At 44.0% G+C, this 24,821-nt stretch overlaps 1 protein-coding gene across 1 annotated transcript in view; it reads right to left on the reverse strand.

The window, feature by feature from the left end:
* The window catches only part of LOC126249611 (uncharacterized), a 436,460-nt gene extending 412,005 nt beyond the window's left edge, over positions 1–24,455 (reverse strand). Inside the window, exon 1 of the mRNA XM_049951275.1 lies at positions 24,333–24,455. Coding sequence (XP_049807232.1) covers positions 24,333–24,395 — 63 coding nt within the window. The 5' untranslated portion in view covers positions 24,396–24,455. The remainder of the gene's footprint in view (positions 1–24,332) is intronic.
* Positions 24,456–24,821: the final 366 nt, after the last annotated feature.

Below are 24,821 nucleotides of genomic sequence, written 5' to 3' on the forward strand. Positions count from 1 at the left end.
CAACACCGACACAAGCAAGGAACGAGATACGTTGTGATTAGAAGTGGAAGGAATCCAAAATGATCTGTGTCAAATTTCTAGAACATTTTACTTCTAAAAATGAAAGAAACATAATTTATCGCTATGAGGTAGTTTGAGATGTTTCTTGTGCGTCTTACGTACAATTGCATTTACACACTATCACTACTCACAGAACACACGCTAAGTATCGTCTTCCTGGTACTGATGCTCACGAAGTCTGCGACTAAAATGGGTAGAAACCAACGATGGGTGGCTGCTTAAGTCGGCTTTGACAGAGGGCGCTGAACTCTGTCTTCCCGGGGCGTGGCGCTGCCCGCTCTTTCCATTCGCGGGCAAGTCAGCGCCTTCTGGATGCCGTTTGGCGGCGCTGCGCTAGTCGGTGTGCAGTCGATGCTTTAGGACTGCAGGTATGACATGGCTAACAATTCACATCGTCGTGAGATCAAAGCAGAAACTCTGAATACGTACGCTGATGCTAAAATTTTTCGTGGACTGTACACAACACCAGTGCGACGCAATGTATTTCTGGTCTCAGTTACAGAAGATTTGAAGACCCAGCAGGAAGATAGGTACTGAATCCAGCAAAGTCAGCAGAAATAATCTTTATTTCACAGATTTTGTCATGATTATGAAGAATGAGATCATCCAGCAGGTCTGTGTTGTAAATCACTTAATTTACACTGCTAGTTTCACAAACTGTCCATTTTCAAGTGTATCTATAATAACAGATGCGGACACATCGTTGTCAGTTCGTTAAAAATTTTTGTGCCATCCCTATTACAGAACGGTATTCATTTTTCAAATTTATTGATGCTGTCACCCTCACGCAGAAGAAAATAAATGAATAAATTCAGTTACTATATCATAATAGCTCATAGTTGAAGAGTTATTCGACCGACAGCGTGTGATCAAACATTCTCGTCATTAACATTCTGTTACTTTGCTTGAGAATGTAACTCCCTTGAGCCTGAAGATCTAAATTTAGAATGAAATGGATTTCACGTAGCAGAGGAATTAGTTTTCTTGAAAGGCAATTTGCTACCAACTAAAGTGTTCAGTTAGTAGTTTTGTTATTAAATAGGTATCAACGAACGTAAATACCAATCAGGAAATGAAAGGAAGCTTTAATTTGATTGCAAGAAACAAGGAGATTACTCTAAATCAAATTGAAAACTCATGTCCTGTTATTTCTGAAGTATGTGAAAATTTTCTTCGACCTGACTCATAACATATGAATTATATCCCGCTAAATATGTGAGTGTACCTGAATTTACATTGTTGAAAGTAGCAGCTCATTACGGATATAGAAAAATTACAATCTGTTGAGATTACTTGGGCGGCGTTATCGTCAGTTGTTCGTCTAGACACCTTTTACATACAATAAATTCATTTCTGATTACAGCGAAAACGTTTATGAAACTTAAATATATTTTAGTGTAAATCGCCTCTACTCCAATTATGCGGCCCATAGGACTATTTTCATTTGTATGGCTGTCTGCAGATATCTGTGGAACATTTCGACGTAATGAGTATACCAGATGATTCTGACGCATGGTGTACTTAACTGTCGCAATACTAAGGCGGGAGGGGGGGGGGGATGGGGGATGGGGGGAGGCAGGCGGAAAGGAGGGGGAATTGTGTGTCCACCTTTTGGAAATGTTGTAATTTTGACAGTTACTTTATATTTTAAGACTTTGAAATAAATATTTATTGTTTTTGATGAGTTCTTCTACCAGAGTCCACAAATGTTTTAAGTTTTTCAATTAAACCTATCGCAAAAATTTAAGTCTTACAAGGAAAAATCGCCATCGCATACTCCTCAGATTTTGAGGTGAAATGGTCCAGTGGATAGCTCTTCAAAAACTGAACGCAGAACAAGCATGAAAATAGAAGTGTGCGTATTATGTATTGAACCGGGGACCTAGAAACGACACGCCGTAGCCCTTAGTGGTTCACAACCCCACAACAGGCCACAGCAGTCCACCAGCCCACACCGAACCCAGAGTGGTTGTGCGGTTCGGCCCCCAGTGGAGACCCCCCCCCCCCCCCCGGAACGTCTCATACGATATGAGAGTAACCCCAAATGTTGACGTAGTAGAGTAAATGATCGTGTACGCGTACGTTGAGACAGTGATTGTGCAGCAATCGCCGACATAGTGTAACTGAGGCTGATTAAGGGGAACCAGTCCGCATTCGCCGAAGGCAGATGGAAAACCGCCTTGAACATCATCCACAGGCTGGCCGGCACACCGGACCTCGACACCTACCGCCGTGCGAACCTGTGCAGGGGACCGGCACGTCTTCCCGCTCATGAAGCGGCTTGCCGGGCGGGCTAAGGTGTACTGAATAGTGAAAAAAGGTGCAAAATAGAAACAGCGAACGGTCTAAATTCAAGTTCTGCATCAAGTAAACAGCAAGTGTGGTCGCAGTGTTCGATGAAAATCAGGATATCCATGTTCAAACTTCTCATGCGCCACTTTTTTTCACCAAATTATGAACCTCGCATCCAGTCACTGACGTATCTGTTCTCCTTCTGTAGTCTTGGAAATTGTCATACTATACATTTGTTACGGAATATGAGTCACATGTTAAGAATATATTACCTTAGCAAGTAAATGTGGTGAATAGTGATACCAGGCGAGATGCGGCATGGACCTCTCACAAAAATGAAAACAGCAAATACATGGGTGTGAACTAGTTACAATAATGGAATTCAAGAGTCAAACCCTCCAATACGGAACCCAAGAGTCATAACATGTGGTACTTGCGTGCAATAGATAGGATGTATGTACGTCTGGAGGTCAATTCCTTACACCTGGCAGTTTGAAACGGACTTCACACCACGACACAGACACAAATTTGATATCTGAATACAGCGGAAAGACACGTCAGTGACCGGGTAGACAGTTCATAATTTTGTTTAAAAAAAAGGAGAGGGGAGGGGAGCGCTCCAGGCAGATCGGAACACGTATATTCCCCTTCGCAGTCCAAAGCCGTGACCACAAAACCATGATGCCGTGGCTATTCAAAGTCGCTTGATGTTGCACGTCTTGAGTTTGGAGTTTCCACTGTTTCTATTTTGCTTCTTTTTTCATAGTTCAGTACACCTTCTTCCTGTTTTCGTGCTTCATCTGTGTTCCGTTCTTGACGGACTATGTAGTGGGCATCTTACCACTAAATCTGAGGGGAGTGCGATGGGGAGCTTCCATTTTTAGGAGCAGATGTCACGTTGCTCAGTGAATGTCATATTCAACATTTGCAGGTTCAGGACGTCACATACACAAATATTTCTTTAAAAAGTATGTTTCGAGTAGAACTTACCAACAGTTAATGATTTCTTTTTCAGTGGGCATACGTAGCTTCGGTAGCACACGATGCTGAAAGAGCGATGATAATGGTAGGAGTGTGCTAAAAGATATTTTCAGGTTCTGGACCCTGCTTACACATCAACATCTCTTTAAGAAGTTTGGTTGCAATGTAAGTCAACAACAATTAACTAATTTTTTTTTTGTGCCGTGCATATGGTACCCTTCTCTCCTAGGTAATGCGCGTTATGGAAAATGCGTTGGTATTGTTACGGTCAAGAAGTAAGTCTTCAGTATCCAGAAAATGGCTGCTATCTTCCACTGCCCTCAGAAAAAGTATTATGTTGGAAGGAAATTTTCATGATAATTCGACAATTTGATTGGTAAGAATAGCACGACTATACCAGAAATGATAGATGTGAAGCGAGCAACGTACTGGAAGGGTAGATGCGGAGCTGCTGATTTAAAATTCCGTTATCCGTGACTTCTGCCCAACAAAATTGTTATCGGAGAATCTGTAAGAGATACTTTCTGTTCCTACTTAAGTATAACCAAATCGTAAATGAAGGTAGGTTATGACGGAGTAAAGGATACAGTTCAATGCATCAAAGCTAATTAACCCTTTTCCAATTACAAAATACTACTTAAGGAGTGCGCTAGCAGCAATGACGAATAGCAATAGTAGTTACAAGATTTTTCAGTTAACAAGAACCTTTAATTGTTGTTAGTGATAAAAACTAGACTTCTTATCGCGTGAAAGTTTGTGTGAACCAATCGTTCAACCCTCAAAACTTTGCACGTTACGGAACGTGCTGGGGATAAAGGTAAGCACCAAGTGAATCACTTTTTATTTTCTTATTCCAGATTTTTTTCTACTGATACAGTCTACACTTCTTCCCCAAGTTAGCAGCATTTTGTTGTGATTCACTTGTGTCTATCTTCCCTCTTCAATCATTCGTTCCTTAAATTTCGACAAATATAGATTATACAAATAAAAGAAAACGTGTAGAAAACAGGACTTAGCATTCTGTCTCCTCCGCAAGTGGTCTAGAACCAGTTCTTTCCCTATAGCTTGAAGAAAGTCTCGACATCTGAGAACATCATTTCCTTTTCCGATACATCTAACTTCGTTAGCTACACTCCTGGAAATGGAAATAAGAACACATTGACACCGGTGTGTCAGACCCACCATACTTGCTCCGGACACTGCGAGAGGGCTGTACAAGCAATGATCACACGCACGGCACAGCGGACACACCAGGAACCGCGGTGTTGGCCGTCGAATGGCGCTAGCTGCGCAGCATTTGTGCACCGCCGCCGTCAGTGTCAGCCAGTTTGCCGTGGCATACGGAGCTCCATCGCAGTCTCTAACACTGGTAGCATTCCGCGACAGCGTGGACGTGAACCGTATGTGCAGTTGACGGACTTTGAGCGAGGGCGTATAGTGGGCATGCGGGAGGCCGGGTGGACGTACCGCCGAATTGCTCAACACGTGGGGCGTGAGGTCTCCACAGTACATCGATGTTGTCGCCAGTGGTCGGCGGAAGGTGCACGTGCCCGTCGACCTGGGACCGGACCGCAGCGACGCACGGATGCACGCCAAGAAAGTAGGATCCTACGCAGTGCCGTAGGGGACCGCACCGCCACTTCCCAGCAAATTAGGGACATTGTTGCTCCTGGGGTATCGGCGAGGACCATTCGCAACCGTCTCCATGAAGCTGGGCTACGGTCCCGCTCACCGTTAGGCCGTCTTCCGCTCACGCCCCAACATCGTGCAGCCCGCCTCCAGTGGTGTCGCGACAGGCGTGAATGGAGGGACGAATGGAGACGTGTCGTCTTCAGCGATGAGAGTCGCTTCTGCCTTGGTGCCAATGATGGTCGTATGCGTGTTTGGCGCTGTGCAGGTGAGCGCCACAATCGGGATTGCATACGACCGAGGCACACAGGGCCAACACCCGGCATCATGGTGTGGGGAGCGATCTCCTACACTGGCCGTACACCACTGGTGATCGTCGAGGGGACACTGAATAGTGCACGGTACATCCAAACCGTCATCGAACCCATCGTTCTACCATTCCTAGACCGGCAAGGGAACTTGCTGTTCCAACAGGACAATGCACGCCCGCATGTATCCCGTGCCACCCAACGTGCTCTAGAAGGTGTAAGTCAACTACCCTGGCCAGCAAGATCTCCGGATCTGTCCCCCATTGAGCATGTTTGGGACTGGATGAAGCGTCGTCTCACGCGGTCTGCACGTCCAGCACGAACGCTGGTCCAACTGAGGCGCCAGGTGGAAATGGCATGGCAAGCCGTTCCACAGGACTACATCCAGCATCTCTACGATCGTCTCCATGGGAGAATAGCAGCCTGCATTGCTGCGAAAGGTGGATATACACTGTACTAGTGCCGACATTGTGCATGCTCTGTTGCCTGTGTCTATGTGCCTGTGGTTCTGTCAGTGTGATCATGTGATGTATCTGACCCCAGGAATGTGTCAATAAAGTTTCCCCTTCCTGGGACAATGAATTCACGGTGTTCTTATTTCAATTTCCAGGAGTGTATTTCTGTGACGTACGCTGTCGAACGGAATATTACTATTCACCCTCTCTTCGTACTTTTGCTGAAGGGATAATCTAAACAATTTGATCTAGAATTTCTTCAAAGGCTTTCTTTCTGTAGAATGTGATTACTTTAGGTTTCATTTTACTTCCTGTTTCTTCATCAGTCGCCCAATCACAATATAAGCTACGCATCAAGACGATACTAATATTTGCTTTTGGCACGTATGAAAGAAGCGTTCCTTTTTTTCTGTGTGGCTCTTGTTTCAGGGAAGTATGAAATGATTTTTAGTACCATAAATCTGGCAACTCTGTGCCTGAAGTATTACTTTATTATAAAAGCGCACTCTAAAGTTTTATTCTTAAATACTGTGGTTCGGGACACCATTGATGAGTGTTTTCGAGTAGAACTGCCATTAGTGGTGGAGGCTACAAGTACATGCTTAACACATGAACTGGTGACAAAGCCCTTTTGTTGTAAGTTGTAAAAATGTGTTTGTTGATTTCTTGGAACCCTTCTGCAACTGCCGGAAAATATGAAGCTGTGACTAACTAAAGGTAACCTGATATAGGTAAGTTAAAAGCGCATTCTGCATAAGAGTTAAGTCGTACAAAAGAATTTGAGCCATTGGAAAGCGAAAAAAATTCAGTTCTTTTTGTCAGCACGTCTACCTCCAGACACATCAGTTACAATTGAAATTGTAGAAAACAAGTGTCATTAATGAACATAGGGACGTTTGTGAATGGTTTAATAGAAATGCAAGTTTTATTTCGTATTGTAACTTTGTTCCTGTATCTTCTTCTTCTTTTGCTACTGCCTGCGTCCCGCATCGTGCGCAGGATTGGCAGGGTTTAGTACGTACTTGGCATGGTTAACTTTTAAAGGGGTGGCCTGATGCCCTTCCTGCCACCACCCCATACCCCCGGGGACGGACTTAGTCTACCCCAGCTGCCTGTGTCTAGTGTAAATCACGAAATAGTGCCATCGAGTTTCAAATGTGTGCGAGGCGCGTAACTGAGGCGGGACGTGGGGACGAGCCTGGTATTCACCCAGTGGGAGGTGGAAAACCGCCTAAAAACCACATCCAGGCTGGCTGGCACACCGACCCTCGTCGTTAAACCGCCGGGCGGATTCGATCCGGGGCCGGCGCGCCTACCCGAGTCCAGGTAACAGCACATTACCGCTCTCGGCTATCCTGGCGGGTACTACCTTCGTTTCTGTATATAGTCTACAATTGCTCAGAATATAGTACTGAATGCCTCATGACTTGGTGTTTTCTCATAACACTGAACTTGTAAGTAGGTGTGTAACACAGTGAGTTAATTACCTTCTTTAGAGGATTTTTTTGTTAAATGTAAGTGTTGTAACATACACCATGAGTTCCACTGAACAAATGCGTAAATACGTATGTAGAAATTTTGTTTCTTATTTTACACAGTACAGCCTGTTTTTTGTTCCAGTGAGCATATGTCTATAAAGATCTTAAGGAAATTAGAAAAATAAATCTCACCGAACTGGAAAATTTCGTAACAACTCTTTCTTTGTATAGATGAACCAAAATTCATAAAACGTGCAAATTAACAACGGAGTTATAACTGTGTGTCATCAAGAAACGCAGTGTGTCAGATGATAATTGTGATACGTGCTTTCCATGTGTTAGACTTCATTTCATAATGTGGTCCTGAAATGGGACAGCTTTGTGACAATGTTTCGTATTCAGAATACCCCATTACACATAAAACCTTTATTTCTGTCGAAATTGAAGGATAAATATTTAAAAAAATTTTAATGTGGATATTAAATGTCGCAACACACACTTGTTTAACTTATGTTACAGAAAATGCCCAAAGTGTCACAAAGTTCCTATTTCTACGGTATTATTGATTCTATGGCTTCAATATACTTTGCAATAAGGTGAAATATCGTGTGTCTTGGGCTCCCGTCGGGTAGACCGGTCGCCTTGTGCTAGCCTTTTTTTAGTAGACGCCACTATGGCGATTTCAGCGTCAAGGCAGCACAACGCCCACTCCCCGAGCGGAGAACATCGCCGACGCAGACGGAATCGAACCCTGGCCCCTTGCATGGCATTCTCCCACGTTGACTACTGAGATATTTCTTAAAGTAACTCCACATATGGTTTAACGAGGCTGAGTGGAACCACTTTAAGACCTCTCCATCTAAAAAAAAAAAAGTCTGAGGAAGTACTGGGAAACTGGGAATCGAACTCGGGTCCTTCCGCACTGTTTTCTTAGTTGCGTTAACCACTGTGCCACCTTTTGTCCAGGTGACGTTATCCGTTGCACTTATTTTCAGGAAAGAATGGAAACAGCGTCCGACTCTGTGGACACAAGGTAGGCAGGGGTCAAAACACGAGGCCTGGGCAGGATACCTCCTTCCCCTCTACCGCCCAGTCACTGTACTGGCCTCTCACTTGGTCTTAGTACTAGCTGCTTTTTATTTTATTTATTATTAGTTTAATTTTTTAAACTGTTTTAATTTTTTCTTTATTTTTTATTTTTTATTATTTTTTGCAAACAAAACTTAATAGACATAAATTCCACAATTCCGGGAGTAAAAAGAAAAGTAATTTATGCTCTAGGAAGAACACAGTGAGAGAAGCCTCCAGAACAAACGAAAAGGAAAGAGAAACAAAGCTATCCTATTCTGTGACGTTTAAAGAGAAGAATTAACATATTTGCAAATAAAGCACCATGACGTGGAAGCCTCTGCCACTAGCGATGAGCGTTTATCATATAGTGGTGAAAAACATGGGCGTCGAGATGGTGGGCACACCGGACTACATAGTGGGCGTACTGTCCGAGGAGCCATATGATTGAATTAGACTTCGTCTGAGATAAAACGGAAAAGTCCGGACACAGAAGAAGTTCTACCGAGAAAGCAGCTTCATCTGATCAGGTAGAGAATGCCAGTTGTCGGTGGACCAGTGCCTTTGTTCTCATTCGCAAGAGAGAAGCCCGCATAGTAATGTGCCAAATTGATGACATGTGTCGCAAAAACCAGCCGGACTAAGACCAATACGATGGACGCGTTCATTTGTCGGGATCAGATTGTCAATCAACCTATATCACGATGAGGATACGAAGAATAACGTGAAACAACACTGTTTTCCAAGATACAAATGGTGCAGACATTTCAGCTGGGTAGAGGGATGATTGTACTCCCCAACGAGAAAGCAAAGACCTGATGGTAAGGTGTGCCGTTGATGAAACGTCATGTCCCAGGAAACTTATTGGAATGTAAGAATCACGTATGGACCGCAGTTCAGAGTTGATACCGCCAACATCGGCAGGGGGAGTCAGACTCCTGTTCGAAGTCAAGTAAATAAGCGAGATGCAAAAGGATGAGCTACTCGAGTCCATGTTAAAGTGGTGCGCAATATAAACAATACTGAAGCCTTCACTTTGATACTGGGAAGTACCAACACTCCAAGGGTATCGGGCCTCGCAACCACTTCATACTCAAGACGAAAAATACACTCCTGGAAATTGAAATAAGAACACCGTGAATTCATTGTCCCAGGAAGGGGAAACTTTATTGACACATTCCTGGGGTCAGATACATCACATGATCACACTGACAGAACCACAGGCACATAGACACAGGCAACAGAGCATGCACAATGTCGGCACTAGTACAGTGTATATCCACCTTTCGCAGCAATGCAGGCTGCTATTCTCCCATGGAGACGATCGTAGAGATGCTGGATGTAGTCCTGTGGAACGGCTTGCCATGCCATTTCCACCTGGCACCTCAGTTGGACCAGCGTTCGTGCTGGACGTGCAGACCGCGTGAGACGACGCTTCATCCAGTCCCAAACATGCTCAATGGGGGACAGATCCGGAGTTCTTGTTGGCCAGGGTAGTTGACTTACACCTTCTAGAGCACGTTGGGTGGCACGGGATACATGCGGACGTGCATTGTCCTGTTGGAACAGCAAGTTCCCTTGCCGGTCTAGGAATGGTAGAACGATGGGTTCGATGACGGTTTGGATGTACCGTGCACTATTCAGTGTCCCCTCGACGATCACCAGTGGTGTACGGCCAGTGTAGGAGATCGCTCCCCACACCATGACGGCGGGTGTTGGCCCTGTGTGCCTCGGTCGTATGCAGTCCTGATTGTGGCGCTCACCTGCACGGCGCCAAACACGCATACGACCATCATTGGCACCAAGGCAGAAGCGACTCTCATCGCTGAAGACGACACGTCTCCATTCGTCCCTCCATTCACGCCTGTCGCGACACCACTGGAGGCGGGCTGCACGATGTTGGGGCGTGAGCGGAAGACGGCCTAACGGTGAGCGGGACCGTAGCCCAGCTTCATGGAGACGGTTGCGAATGGTCCTCGCCGATACCCCAGGAGCAACAATGTCCCTAATTTGCTGGGAAGTGGCGGTGCGGTCCCCTACGGCACTGCGTAGGATCCTACGGTCTTGGCGTGCATCCGTGCGTCGCTGCGGTCCGGTCCCAGGTCGACGGGCACGTGCACCTTCCGCCGACCACTGGCGACAACATCGATGTACTGTGGAGACCTCACGCCCCACGTGTTGAGCAATTCGGCGGTACGTCCACCCGGCCTCCCGCATGCCCACTATACGCCCTCGCTCAAAGTCCGTCAACTGCACATACGGTTCACGTCCACGCTGTCGCGGCATGCTACCAGTGTTAAAGACTGCGATGGAGCTCCGTATGCCACGGCAAACTGGCTGACACTGACGGCGGCGGTGCACAAATGTTGCGCAGCTAGCGCCATTCGACGGCCAACACCGCGGTTCCTGGTGTGTCCGCTGTGCCGTGCGTGTGATCATTGCTTGTACAGCCCTCTCGCAGTGTCCGGAGCAAGTATGGTGGGTCTGACACACCGGTGTCAATGTGTTCTTATTTCCATTTCCAGGAGTGTAGCTAACGAAGTTAGATGTATCGGAAAAGGAAATGATGTTCTCAGATGTCGAGACTTTCTTCAAGCTATAGGAAAAGAACTGGTTCTAGACCACTTGCGGAGGAGACAGAATGCTAAGTCCTGTTTTCTACACGTTTTCTTTTATTTGTATAATCTAGATTTGTCGAAATTTAAGGAACGAATGATTGAAGAGGGAAGATAGACACAAGTGAATTACAACAAAATGCTGCTAACTTGTGGAAGAAGTGTAGACTGTATCAGTAGAAAAAAATCTGGAATAAGAAAATAAAAAGTGATTCACTTGGTGCTTACCTTTATCCCCAGCACGTTCCGTAACGTGCAAAATTTTGAGGGTTGAACGATTGGTTCACACAAACTTTCACGCGATAAGAAGTCTAGTTTTTATCACTAACAACAATTAAAGGTTCTTGTTAACTGAAAAATCTTGTAACTACTATTGCTATTCGTCATTGCTGCTAGCGCACTCCTTAAGTAGTATTTTGTAATTGGAAAAGGGTTAATTAGCTTTGATGCATTGAACTGTATCCTTTACTCCGTCATAACCTACCTTCATTTACGATTTGGTTATACTTAAGTAGGAACAGAAAGTATCTCTTACAGATTCTCCGATAACAATTTTGTTGGGCAGAAGTCACGGATAACGGAATTTTAAATCAGCAGCTCCGCATCTACCCTTCCAGTACGTTGCTCGCTTCACATCTATCATTTCTGGTATAGTCGTGCTATTCTTACCAATCAAATTGTCGAATTATCATGAAAATTTCCTTCCAACATAATACTTTTTCTGAGGGCAGTGGAAGATAGCAGCCATTTTCTGGATACTGAAGACTTACTTCTTGACCGTAACAATACCAACGCATTTTCCATAACGCGCATTACCTAGGAGAGAAGGGTACCATATGCACGGCACAAAAAAAAAATTAGTTAATTGTTGTTGACTTACATTGCAACCAAACTTCTTAAAGAGATGTTGATGTGTAAGCAGGGTCCAGAACCTGAAAATATCTTTTAGCACACTCCTACCATTATCATCGCTCTTTCAGCATCGTGTGCTACCGAAGCTACGTATGCCCACTGAAAAAGAAATCATTAACTGTTGGTAAGGGCCCCAGAGAGAGAACGAAAGAATTCCAATATATCCTTGAGCGAAGACGTGTTATCGATATGACGTAGCATACCATAACATCATTCGTGTACGCTCGTACTGAGAAGGTTTCTCCTTTATCTTCCAGCCACATAATTGATCAGCAATACGGAGAAGCAGAGGTTCAAAGGACAAGACAAAAAGCGACATGGAGAGGGGGTTCCCCTGCGGCAAGCCCCGTCGGATGGTGCTCTGGGTAGTAAGTAGACCATTCATTTCGACGGATGCTCGAACACCAGTAAAAATACTGTATAATATCTGACATACAGTAAGACTGAGACCAGTCGCCTTGAATACCTGCATCAAGAAACCGTGACTGACCAGGTAAAATGCCTTGTTAAAATCAATAAAACGCACGATTCCAGAGACAGAAGTCGCCATAGCTAAAAAGTTATTATCCCGGCACTCGACTACAGAAGTCAGAATCATATGACCAGGCAAAGAGTTTCGGTGAACAGCAATAATTTTCTCTAGCAGTATCGGCAAACGGCTTCTAACCACCCGAGTGACAATTTTGCAGTCAAATTTAAGTAGCGTCATCGGGAGGAATTTAGTAATGACTGGACGTCCTGGCGTCTTCGGAATGAGAATGAGTTTGCCTACCTTGAAGGGGTCAGGAATCAGTCCCCCAGGATCACCTCGTTTACCAGTAACGTAACGGTATCATCTGTAAGAGGCCAAAAATTTACATAAAATTCCTTAGGAATACCGTCAAGTGCCGGCGATTTTTGCAATGATGAAACAGTAGTAAAGAGATATACATCATCGCGAGTAGAGTCACTTAGAAATTCATTATTTAATGCGGGAGTAACCACGCAATCCAGGAGATGAGTAAATGCATCAATCATAGTCGTATGAGGAACAATGACATGATGATTGAAAAAGTAATTATAGATAGCTCTGGAAATGTAACGTTATGACGTCACTACGTGTCCATCGGTGTGAGTAAGGGACGTTATAGATGCTCTCTTTTGACGCGTCAGCAACATATAAGGTGATATAAGGAGGTCAGTTCATCCTGCAGGAAGTAGGATTTTGATCGCAGCCTGAGTCCTTCCATTTGTTGGTTCTTTAACTGAGGAACTTTCGCCTTAACCTGGCGTACATCCTTAATCCGTAAGGGAGCTAGTCTGGCACAGTCATAAAGTTGTCGCAGACGGAATAACGAGATTCCTGGGTCCGACAGAGATCCCTCACCCTCTCAGTGCCGTAACGCATTAACGCTTTCCGGAGCAAAGGGTTGGGTTTCCCTGACCACCATTCCATAGCGGTCGTGCGAACACAAGCTACGGACCCAAACATTTCGAAACGATAATCTCTAGTGAAGGATTGTTTAAGAGGGGTGCGTTCAACATCCAGGGGAGGCGATAGAGTTTTAATGGGTGCGGCACATGATTTAATGTTACAGCTACGACATAGAGTAGGAAAAAGAATTCTGTAATGTTTGAATACTCCATTAGTGGCGTAGCGCTTGACACAGTGACGTCGATTAAATATTTGGGCGTAACAATGCAGAGCGATATGAAGTGGGACAAGCATGTAATGGCAGTTGTGGGGAAGGCGGATAGTCGTCTTCGGTTCATTGGTAGAATTTTGGGAAGATGCGGTTCATCTGTAAAGGAGACCGCTTATAAAACACAAATACGACCTATTCTTGTGTACTGTTCGAGCGTTTGGGATCCCTATCAGGTCGGATTGAGAGAGGACATTGAAGCAATTCAGAGGCGGGCTGCTAGATTTGTTACTGGTAAGTTTGATCATCACGCGAGTGTTACGGAAATGCTTCAGGAACTCGGGTGGCAGTCTCTAGAGGAAAGGAGGCGTTCTTATCGTGAATCGCTACTGAGTAAATATAGAGAACCAGCATTTGAGGCTGACTGCAGTACAATTTTACTGCCGCCAACTTACATTTCGCGGAAAGACCACAAAGATAAGACATGAGAGATTAGGGCTCGTAAGAGGCATATAGGCAGTCATTTTTCCCTCGTTCTGTTTGGGAGTGGAACAGGGAGAGAAGATGCTAGTTGTGGTACGAGGTAACCGCCACGCACCGTATGGTGGATTGCGGAGTATGTATGTAGATGTAGTGGTACAACTGGGTGTCACGTCTATCGCCAACAGGTGTGCACGTAAAGATTCAGAACGATAAAAGCGATCGAGTCTGCTGCTGGAAGTAGCTGTAAAATGCGTATACCTGACGAGCGCTCGACAGCGGCAGACCCACGCTTCGGGTATTTGCAAAGAGCTCACCAAATCGTCTACTCTCTGATTGAAATTAAGATTAGGTGTTTGATCCACAGGACACAAAAAACAATTAAAATTTCCGCCTAACAGTAGCCTCTGTCGAGATTTATCAAATAAATAAACTCTACCCTCTTTAGAGACTACATCCTCTTTTTTGAAAAACGCGTGCAATCTGAGGAACGGCCAGATCCTGTAGGGGCATAATGAAGAATTACAGCAAGGTCACAAAAAGTGCAGCCAATACCTCGTTAGTTATCAAGAACTTCGAAATGAGTCTGTGGTATTTCCTCTCACTAAAACAATGCAGTACCAGTAGATAGTTCAGGAGCCACATTAAAGAAAGCAGAAAAGCCGGGAACAGAAAAATGGTCAAATTACACTTCTTACAAAAAATCACATCTGCATTTGAATGATAAATAAACTGTCGCAGCACCGGAAGTCTAAGCTCGGACTTAGTTCTGTTCACATTCAGGGTAAGAAAGGTATAGGCGTGCATTTATTTAATAACAAAACTATGCAGTGGATTACTAGGAAGTGATCTTTAAAGCCGAGTATCACGGTCCATGGCAGAGTCAAGGGATGAATGTTAACATAAAGAGGTGGATCCCCCTCTTCCACCCTTATTCTGTTTTTTCGAATTTCGCGATGCCGCTCGCTCAAGTTGAAAACGCTGTTTGTAGCGGCTGTGCGGGAAGGCGACTGCCGCGTGGGGCAGCTTGGTTGGGTCCTGTGGAAATTCAGTACTAGGAAAAGAGGATACACCCCACTCTAACACAAAAAAAAATGGCTCTGAGCACTATGGGACTTAACATCTGAGGTCATCAGTCCCCTACAACTTAGAACTACTTGAACCTAACTAACCTAAGGACATCACACACATCCATGCCCGAGGCAGGATTCGAACCTGCGACCGTAGCAGTCGCGCGGTTACGGACTGCAACGCCTAGAACCGCGTGGCCACCGCGGTCGGCCCACTCTAACACAGGCGGGCAGTGCGGCTACTGGGATTCAACGGAAAAGAAAACTGACGGTGCGTCTTTTACCGTCACCACATGTTCTATTGGCACACTTGCGCCGATCTGGTTCTGATCAGCAGAGGCCGGTGGTATGCTTTCTCCATACAAGGGCGCAGAAGGTGGCTGGGAACACGCTACAGACCCAAAGATGTTTGGTAAGTCCGTCGATATAGTACGGAGCTCCGGTACAGGTCTATTCTCATATGATTCCGAATAGTCGGACTCTGTCTCGGGAGTCACACTGGAGGGTGTGCTAGACGTTTTCGAATTTTTAACAGCAGCTGACATGTTATAATCCAGTCTGAACTCGGGGAGGGTAGAGGCCTCCTACAACGGGATATTTTCAGTAGAGCGGAGAAGGGAAGAGGAATCGTCTAACTTCACACCATTTTGCGTCTTTCTGCGCTTGTTTTGAAGTGGAGATGGTGGCGGCCCGAAAGCTACAGTGGTGCAAGGTCTCAACGCGAAGTTAATGTCGGATCTGCTCTACGACTATCACGCAATGTCTCGCGCTGCCCCTCAGAAACTTGGTTAGGCACAATGGCTGTCACTTAAGGAGCTAGGTCCGCGAAAGTTATCCTTTCACGTTGTTCATAAGTGGATTTTAGGACCTTGAGACTACACGCGAAATTTCTGAGTTGTCCATTCTCATTAAATATGAAACAGGCCCTTGTTGTCTGTGTTAATTACATGTAGCCAGTGTCCACACACATGCAAATAACAGGGGATATTCTGTTTGACCACCATATCCACTGATCGAATGCCACTATAAACTTGTAAACGTATGTCCCCAACCAGAAGTACGACAGTCTTGACGAAACAGTCATAAGCTTCTGGCGGAAGGTTTAACACCCTAACTTTCGTACATCTCATCTCCATGTTCACTAGAATAACCATACTATTAGGGCCGTCGCAATGAGTGAGAGGGAGCAGTTGCCCGTCCCACAAAAGTAGCCTGTTAAACTGAAACGAGTCCAGAAACTTGACATAAAACACGTACGATTCAGAAGCGAAGTAAGCTGTGTGCACCCGTTCTGTAGTGACGTTTCTCATCTACAACCCAATCATGAAGTTCTAACGAACTTGGCAGCACTTTCTGTGTGGACTTATCAAAACTGACGGAACCTGTGCGTGGAATGTTTCTGGAAGCCATGAAGGACATCACGGAGCAAGACAACGCCACATGAAAACAAACACAAACACGAGACGCTGAGAGACAAACAACGCACACAACGCCTCACACGACACTGAGGACAAGGAAGCTCTCGCAGTGCTATAGTAGAGGCGGGAACTGGCAGAACGTACTCGCCCGGCGTGTGAAGCGGGAATGCTATGGGGGCGGACTTCACTTTTCGTCGTCCTCACAACTGTCTGAAATTCTTCAGGAAGTAAACTATATTCTATGTTACTCTGTCAGCTGAATCCTTCGTCCTGCCTCCCTTTATCTCGATGAAAGTAAGGGCATGTCGGATTTGTTGGTCTAGTAGTAACGTGCGAGAATGGAGACCGTAGGATCGAGGGATGGAAACTTAAGACTCCGAGATTTTTTTGTCTGCTTTTGCTCTAACATTCACCTCTCACTGATTTAAAGATACGGAAACGACACATAGTTCGGATTCCACATCAACTGTAGATCTTTTCAATGGTAGATTAATGGAGCAAGTGACCGAAGTGGCGTCCAAATGAAAATTTATTTCAGGTGGCAGACCTCGCTCTTGATGGAATCCCAGTCAATCAAAAAAATGGTTCAAATGGCTCTGAGCACTATTGGACTCAACTGCTGTGGTCATTAGTCCCCTAGAACTTAGAACTACTTAAACCTAACTAACCTAAGGACATCACACACATCCATGCCCGAGGCAGGATTCGAACCTGCGACCGTAGCAATCGCACGGTTCCGGACTGCGCGCCTAGAACCGCGAGACCACCGCGGCCGGCCCCAGTCAATCACGCCAAAACAATTTGCCTTTATAGTAGTAGTATGCCCATCATCATCTTCGCCGTGTTCAGTCATCAAATAAGAGTTACAGGATTACTGGAACATCCTATTCACAATCGACGTAACATATTGAAGCGATATAAATTCGAATGTGTTTTTTGTATAAATAAACCTTATATTTATGCTGTTAGTGAGAAAGTGATATAAATTTTAGGATAAAGTAATATGTTACGGTCCCAAACAAGAAGTGTAAAAAATATTGAATATAAGGGGTTTGTCGAGAATACGCTTGTTTTTTATTAAGGCTGATAAATTGAAAAACTTGTAAAATTAAATGCTAATAGGTATATATGAGACACTTTCAATTATTCCGAAATAATAAAAACTGAGTTATACTTCAGATTCAATTCGGCTTTCGCACTCGTAATTACATACCGTTAACAAAGGTGAAAATACTTAGAAAAGTGCTCCCATACTCTAAACAGTTTCGACAAAGCAAATGGATTTTCATCTTTCAGGGAACCGCAACTACTGGAGCGTTACTTACTAGACGCAGTTTCAAGAGCAGTGTCATTTATATGGAAAATCTTGTTGCTCCTGAATTGTTTGCGACAAACTCATAGCTGAGGGAATGGCTACTGTAGATATTTCTAGGATTTAGCTTTAAGATTTTCATCATGATTTTATTGTGAAGAAATATACAGGGTGATTCAAAAAGAATACCACAACTTTAAAAATGTGTATTTAATGAAAGAAACATAATATAACCTTCTGTTATACATCATTACAAAGAGTATTTAAAAAGGTTTTTTTTCACTCAAAAACAAGTTCAGAGATGTTCAATATGGCCCCCTCCAGACACTCGAGCAATATCAACCCGATACTCCAACTCGTTCCACACTCTCTGTAGCATATCAGGCGTAACAGTTTGGATAGCTGTTGTTATTTCTCGTTTCAAATCATCAATGGTGGCTGGGAGAGGTGGCCGAAACACCATATCCTTAACATACCCCAATAAGAAAAAATCGCAGGGGGTAAGATCAGGGCTTCTTGGAGGCCAGTGATCAAGTGCTCTGTCACGGGCTGCCTGGCGGCCGATCCATCGCCTCGGGTAGTTGACGATAAGGTTTCATAACTAACCTTTTTCGTAGGACTCTCCATACAGTTGATTGTGGAATTTGCAGCTCTCTGCTAGCTCTGCGAGTCGATTTTCCTGGGCTGCGAACAAATGTTTGCTGGATGCGTGCTACATTTTCATCACTCGTTCTCGGCCGTCCAGAACTTTTCCCTTTGCACAAACACCCATTCTCTGTAAACTGTTTATACCAACGTTTAATACACCACCTATCAGGAGGTTTAACACCATACTTCGTTCGAAATGCACACTGAACAACTGTCGTCGATTCACTTCTGCCGTACTCAATAACACAAAAAGCTTTCTGTTGAGCGGTCGCCATCTTAGCATCAACTGACGCTGACGCCTAGTCAACAGCGCCTCAAGCGAACAAATGTACAACTAAATGTAACTTTATAGCTCCCTTAATTCGCCGACAGATAGTGCTTAGCTCTGCCTTTTGTCGTTGCAGAGTTTTAAATTCCTAACGTTGTGGTATTCTCTTTGAATCACCCTGTATAGCAAAATATATATAACATATAATTATTTCAAATATTTCTGACGTGTTTAAAAGTGATGCACATAGATTTCACGCTATCCCGAAAACAACGCATTTAACCGTCCGTCGGTTAATAACGATAAAGAGATTTTGCGAGAACTTTAATAATCACGCGACATAACTATGGACGTCATTGGACTGAGAACAACAATGTTCACTCACAGAATTTAGCTGTAACTTATAACGTGATGAGCAGAAAGTGTGAAATAGGTTTTGGTTAAAGTGTTCTGCATTGACGATTACTGAAAATGTTTGTGAAATTATGTTGATAACGTTATTTCAGTACGTAATTCAGTCCCAGTAACACACACATTCCACTATTATACAGGGTGATTCAAAACGAGTATACCACAACGTTAGGAATTTAAAACTCTGCAACGACAAAAGGCAGAGCTAAGCACTATCTGTCGGCGAATTAAGGGAGCTATAAAATTTCATTTAGTTGTACATTTGTTCGCTTGAGGCGCTGTTGACTAGGCGTCAGCGTCAGTTGATGCTAAGATGACGACCGCTCAACAGAAAGCTTTTTGTGTTATTGAGTACGGCAGAAGTGAATCGACGACAGTTGTTCAGCGCGCATTTCGAACGAAGTATGGTGTTAAACCTCCTGATAGGTGGTGTATTAAATGTTGGTATAAACAGTTTACAGAGAATGGGTGTTTGTGCAAAGGGAAAAGTTCTGGATGGCCGAGAACGAGTGATGAAAATGTAGCACGCATCCAGCAAACATTTGTTCGCAGCCCAGGAAAATCGACTCGCAGAGCTAGCAGAGAGCTGCAAATTCCACAATCAACTGTATGGAGAGTCCTACGAAAAAGGTTAGTTATGAAACCTTATCGTCAACTACCCGAGGCGATGGATCGGCCGCCAGGCAGCCAGTGACAGAGCACTTGATCACTGGCCTCCAAGGAGCCCTGATCTTACCCCCTGCGATTTTTTCTTATGGGGGTATGTTAAGGATATGGTGTTTCGACCACCTCTCCCAGCCACCATTGATGATTTGAAACGAGAAATAACAGCAGCTATCCAAACTGTTACGCCTGATATGCTACAGAGAGTGTGGAACGAGTTGGAGTATCGGGTTGATATTGCTCGTGTGTCTGGAGGGGACCATATTGAACATCTCTGAACTTGTTTTTGAGTGAAAAAAACCTTTTTAAATACTCTTTGTAACGATGTATAACAGAAGGTTATATTATGTTTTTTTCATTAAATACACATTTTTAAAGTTGTGGTATTATTTTTGAATCACCCTGTATAATGTTAATTTGCACTTGGTGTCATAATCAGTTGCTGTGAAAAGAGATAAACAGGTACGAAGATGAGTCAACAGTTTTTATAACGCACAGGCAAACATTATATTTGTTCAGCAACAGAAGACGTGATATGCATCATGTCCTGTGTTTGAGTATTCAGTTATTTACGCAAGCTGAAGCTGTATTACATTAATGCAAAAATCTGCAATGTTTTGTAGAACGTAGGTCACTTACAGCAGAAGTATACGTGACTGTTCATTATCCCAATAGTGATGAGTGTAATAATCTTTTAACTAATGCAATTTTTAAACCGAAATCTGTGAAATACCAATTTGTTCACATGAGTACACTAAACTTTTCATTACCGCACTGAAAACGCATATCGTTTTCCCAAACAAGTCGAATCATGAGCATTGATTATTTAATTATTGTACGAATTATAGAAATCTCAATAGCTCACGATTCCACATGCAGCTATCACACTTTTGAGAAAGGAGAAAAATGTTTGTGCCGGCCGGAGTGGCCGAACGGTTCTAGGCACTACGGTCTGGAACCGCGCGACCGCTACGGTCGCAGGTTCGAATCCTGCCTCGGGCATGGACGTGTGTGATGTCCTTAGGTTAGCTAGGTTTAAGTAGTTCTAAGTTCTAGGGGACTGATGACCTCAGCAGTTAAGTCCCATAGTGCACAGAGCCATTTGAACGATTTTTTTTGAGAAAAATGTTTGTAAACACAACATACCTTAATTTTGGTCCATGTTGCAGAACTGAAGTTCTATTATGATAATGTATACGGTAGTCATATGTTGAACAATGAAGATAGATAAATGCAATTATTTTACTATGACAGGCAACCTATAGGAAAATATAGTCAGCTGCAGTACATATTGCGGTAATATCTTGTAATACCGTCTATAGCATTGAAAACTGCTTACATTCGGCGAGTGAGAGAGTCCACAAATTTCTCCAGGTATGCCACATCAAGATGAATGCTCTCATTAGCGATAAGATGCTGTAGAGGTATCACACTGCAGGGATGTTGGGTGCTACGTTTCACGTCCTGTAATGAAAATGCCCAGATATTCTCCACTTGATTAAAATCGGGCGATTTAACTGGGCAGTCGAGGTCTTAATGCTTGTTCATCAGTCCATGAACGTATGCATGGAACCCTTTGAACATGAATGTTAGCGTCTTGGGAGACAGGAGACAATACCATATTTTCCTACGATCCGCCAACGGTTATTGAACAGGTCACCACTATAACCAGATTTTGCAGCCATGTTAAGTCATCACTGAAAAGTAAAAGCCTTCTATGAACGAGTCAAAGTAGCTAAAGACGTGATGTCCACGTGTAATGGTGGAGACCCAACTATTGACCACTCGCTACTAGTCTAATTTAACGGAGGAGAGAAAAAAGGACAAGAAACAAATAACAAAATTATGATTCAAAACTAAAGACGAAGTAGTTCATAACGTCACACCACTATCCTACAGTTTTTTAAGTGTAATAGGTTTTTCAGATATATGACTATTAGCCAAGTTCTAATAGTTAATCTGTGTTATTAAACTGGCAGAGTCTTTATCATAATTGATACATTCATTGACGTAGTAGTTAGTGTTGTACGGTACTTTTGATACAATCACGGGAGATTTTACTTGTAACCACCCTCAACTATTTATAGTGTGCTGAGGGAAACACTATGTGAGGAGAACGAGGAGAACACTGTACCACTGGTAATGATTAACGAGAAGACACACTATTTATTGACGGAGACTCAACTTTGAATAAATCGGCTCAGGCAGCAGGTCCTGAACATCAGTTACTATTCAAGAAGCTAAGGGTGGTTAGTAAACTGTTCTTGTCTCACTAGAATGTTCACCAAAGACGGGCGGGTGTGGACTAGCTAGAACCAGACGAGGCGGCGCGAAGTAAACAAGTAGGAGGAGGTCTTCTGGGTAGTTGAGCTGACTTGGAACTGCCCGCTCCGCTGTGGCACCCTCACAATATCATTTGTCATGCGGCTTCATCTCTGCGACTTCTTGGTGCAGCAATCGCTGGCTTATACGCCGCTTCTGCAGTGAGTTGTCGACCTATCGACGACTGGGGTGCTGCATGGTGGTGCGTAATGTGCTTACGACGCCACAGTTAAATAGAATACCAGAAGAAAAATGGTCAGACCTATTTTCCAATGTACATTTCATTTCTAAAACGTAGTGGTGAATAATACTGGGCCGAGTATTGCCGTATGCAATGTGGAGTAGCCGTAGTCGGCAAGATTGTACAAATAACAGCCAAAAAATGACCAGGAAACAAACATTTAACGTCGACAGTGGAGTCACGAGGGTCAAAATAGCCGTAACGAACTTGTCCAGGACTTTCAGGCTCTCGTGTTATGCGACGAACCACTGCGGTCGCGTGTCACTTTCGGCCCCCAGGTCATCTAAAAAAGCTGATGCCTACGTATCAGATAGAAACGTCAAAACCACCTAAATACTCAATACAGCAAGGAGAACAGCATACGTGCAAATACTAGTAGATCTGCTATCGCCCAGCGAAATGCTACCGCAGCAGAGTACTGCAATGCTGTCCGAACTCTGCACGGTGGTAAACAACATGGCAGGAAACAACGAGCTGGCTGCATCTAGCAAAAACAAAAGTACATAGAGGGAGAAACCCCACAAACAGAAACTTCAGGTTGAAGACTCAGGAGAGAAACCTACACTTCACCATCTGCAGACCATCTAGCTGAAGGAAGTTAATTGTTTTCGGTCATGGACCATCTACACCTGATTACCGTCAACATCGAAACTGAAGACATATAACGTACAGAAATATAATATAACTTGACTGGAACGTGGGTATAGCATATGTATATGTACTTACAAGGTGAAAACAGATTACGTAATGCCGTATTTCATGTTCCTTTTAGGCTGATACAATCTCAGAGCTGTCATAGTGTGAAATCGGTATCAGTAGTCGAATACAGCACTTTTAGTAACGAATACACTTCATGGTGATAAAGGCCAAAGGTACGAAAAGACATGGCGTATAATATAGACATGATTTACATGAACGAAGCAAACAAAATCATCTGTAGCGTACCATCACAGATGATGATGCCTGTGATACATCTGTGCGAATTTTAACAGCAAGCATTACATGGTCTTCCCTTGCTTCTCTTTCGTGATAGACAATTTATCAATGTAATAACTTATGTCTTTCATGTCTGAGTACTCTCTGTTAATCTTTAAACCAACACATCCCATCTATCTTAATTTTCTAACGTATTTACCGATCCTATGCAGGTATGTGCATCGCCTGACAACATTGCGCGTGCCACATTTAATTGAAACTCATCTGACTAAACAAATTCGATGGATGTCACGAACATGTAATAAAACGGTATGCTCATTTTTGACTGATTTGCCAGACGAAACAGGAATGAAAGTAACTGTTTGGAATTCGCTAGCTATAATAGGGTTTGGGATGGCAGTGCTGATTTCAGCTTCCTGAGGCCCCTCAAGGTTAGTTTCGACCCCAAATCTTCTTTGGCATGGGTAATTGTCTCCCTGACTTATACAACTTCCCCTCTAAGAACATATTTTAAGGGTAAGCTTCTGGACTTGCACCTGCACAGCTTTACAAAGGTCTTCAATAGCACCTTCAGCTCCACTCTTTAATTGTGAGCGTGTACTAGCCACTTTCGTACATTCAAATATCTTTACTCAAAAGATGGGACAGAGCAACTTAGTTTCAACTGTATAGAAATCACCCTCAAATCAGTAGTCAAAAATTCTCTTATTTTACCTACAAAACTATGTTAATTATGTAAAAATAAGTCTCAAATAGAAATAAAATAAATAGCAATATACAAAATGGTTCAAATGGCTCTGAGCACTATGGGACTCAACTGCTGTGGTCATAAGTCCCCTAGAATTTAGAACTACTTAAACCTAACTAACCTAAGGACATCACACACATCCATGCCCGAGACAGGATTCGAACCTGCGACCGTAGCGGTCGTGCGGTTCGAGACTGTAGCGCCTTTAACCGCTCGGCCACTCCGGCCTGCTAGCAATATACAACAAGAATAACTAACAGTAAAGTATATGAATTGCAGAACACTTATCAATTATTGTTCCTCAGTTCGTAACTTTTACAGCTAATAAATGATTACAATGGCCTCTGTTGTATTCACGTTTTGCTGTCACTACGAAAGTGTTTAATGGCACTTACAGAGTCATGGAGTGATGCAACGCAGTGCGACAAAACGGCAGCAATGATGTTCGTGGGCTGCATAGAGCAGTGGAGTGGAGCCCCTGCGTGGAGGCGACGTGCGCCCGGCGGCAGCGTCTGCCTGCAACGGCGACGTAGTGCAGTATGGGTCCCCGGCGTTGAACTGGACGAACGAAAACGCTGCCTAGGAGAGGGCAGCACGACGCTGGACGTTGCGGGCTGCGCAGCTGGGTGTCAGGACACAGCAAGCCTCGCGCTCTGAGCAGCTCGGTTTTCAATCGTGGCCTTCGGGACAGTCTCTAGTGTTGTTCCGGCAACGCTCTCTGGCAGGGCGTGTAGGTAGCGCGGCGGCAAGACAGTGTAGCCAGCCAGGCGGCAACGAAGTGATTTCGTTAGTAGGCGGCACGCAACTAACTGGTTGAGCATGTGGGGGACGCGCTCACAGACTTTCGAAATGAAGTGCGACTATAGGAAGGTCCTGGGTATCAT

Source organism: Schistocerca nitens, chromosome 3 (assembly GCF_023898315.1).
Source record: "Schistocerca nitens isolate TAMUIC-IGC-003100 chromosome 3, iqSchNite1.1, whole genome shotgun sequence".
In the NCBI taxonomy this organism is placed as follows: Eukaryota; Metazoa; Arthropoda; class Insecta; order Orthoptera; family Acrididae; genus Schistocerca; species Schistocerca nitens.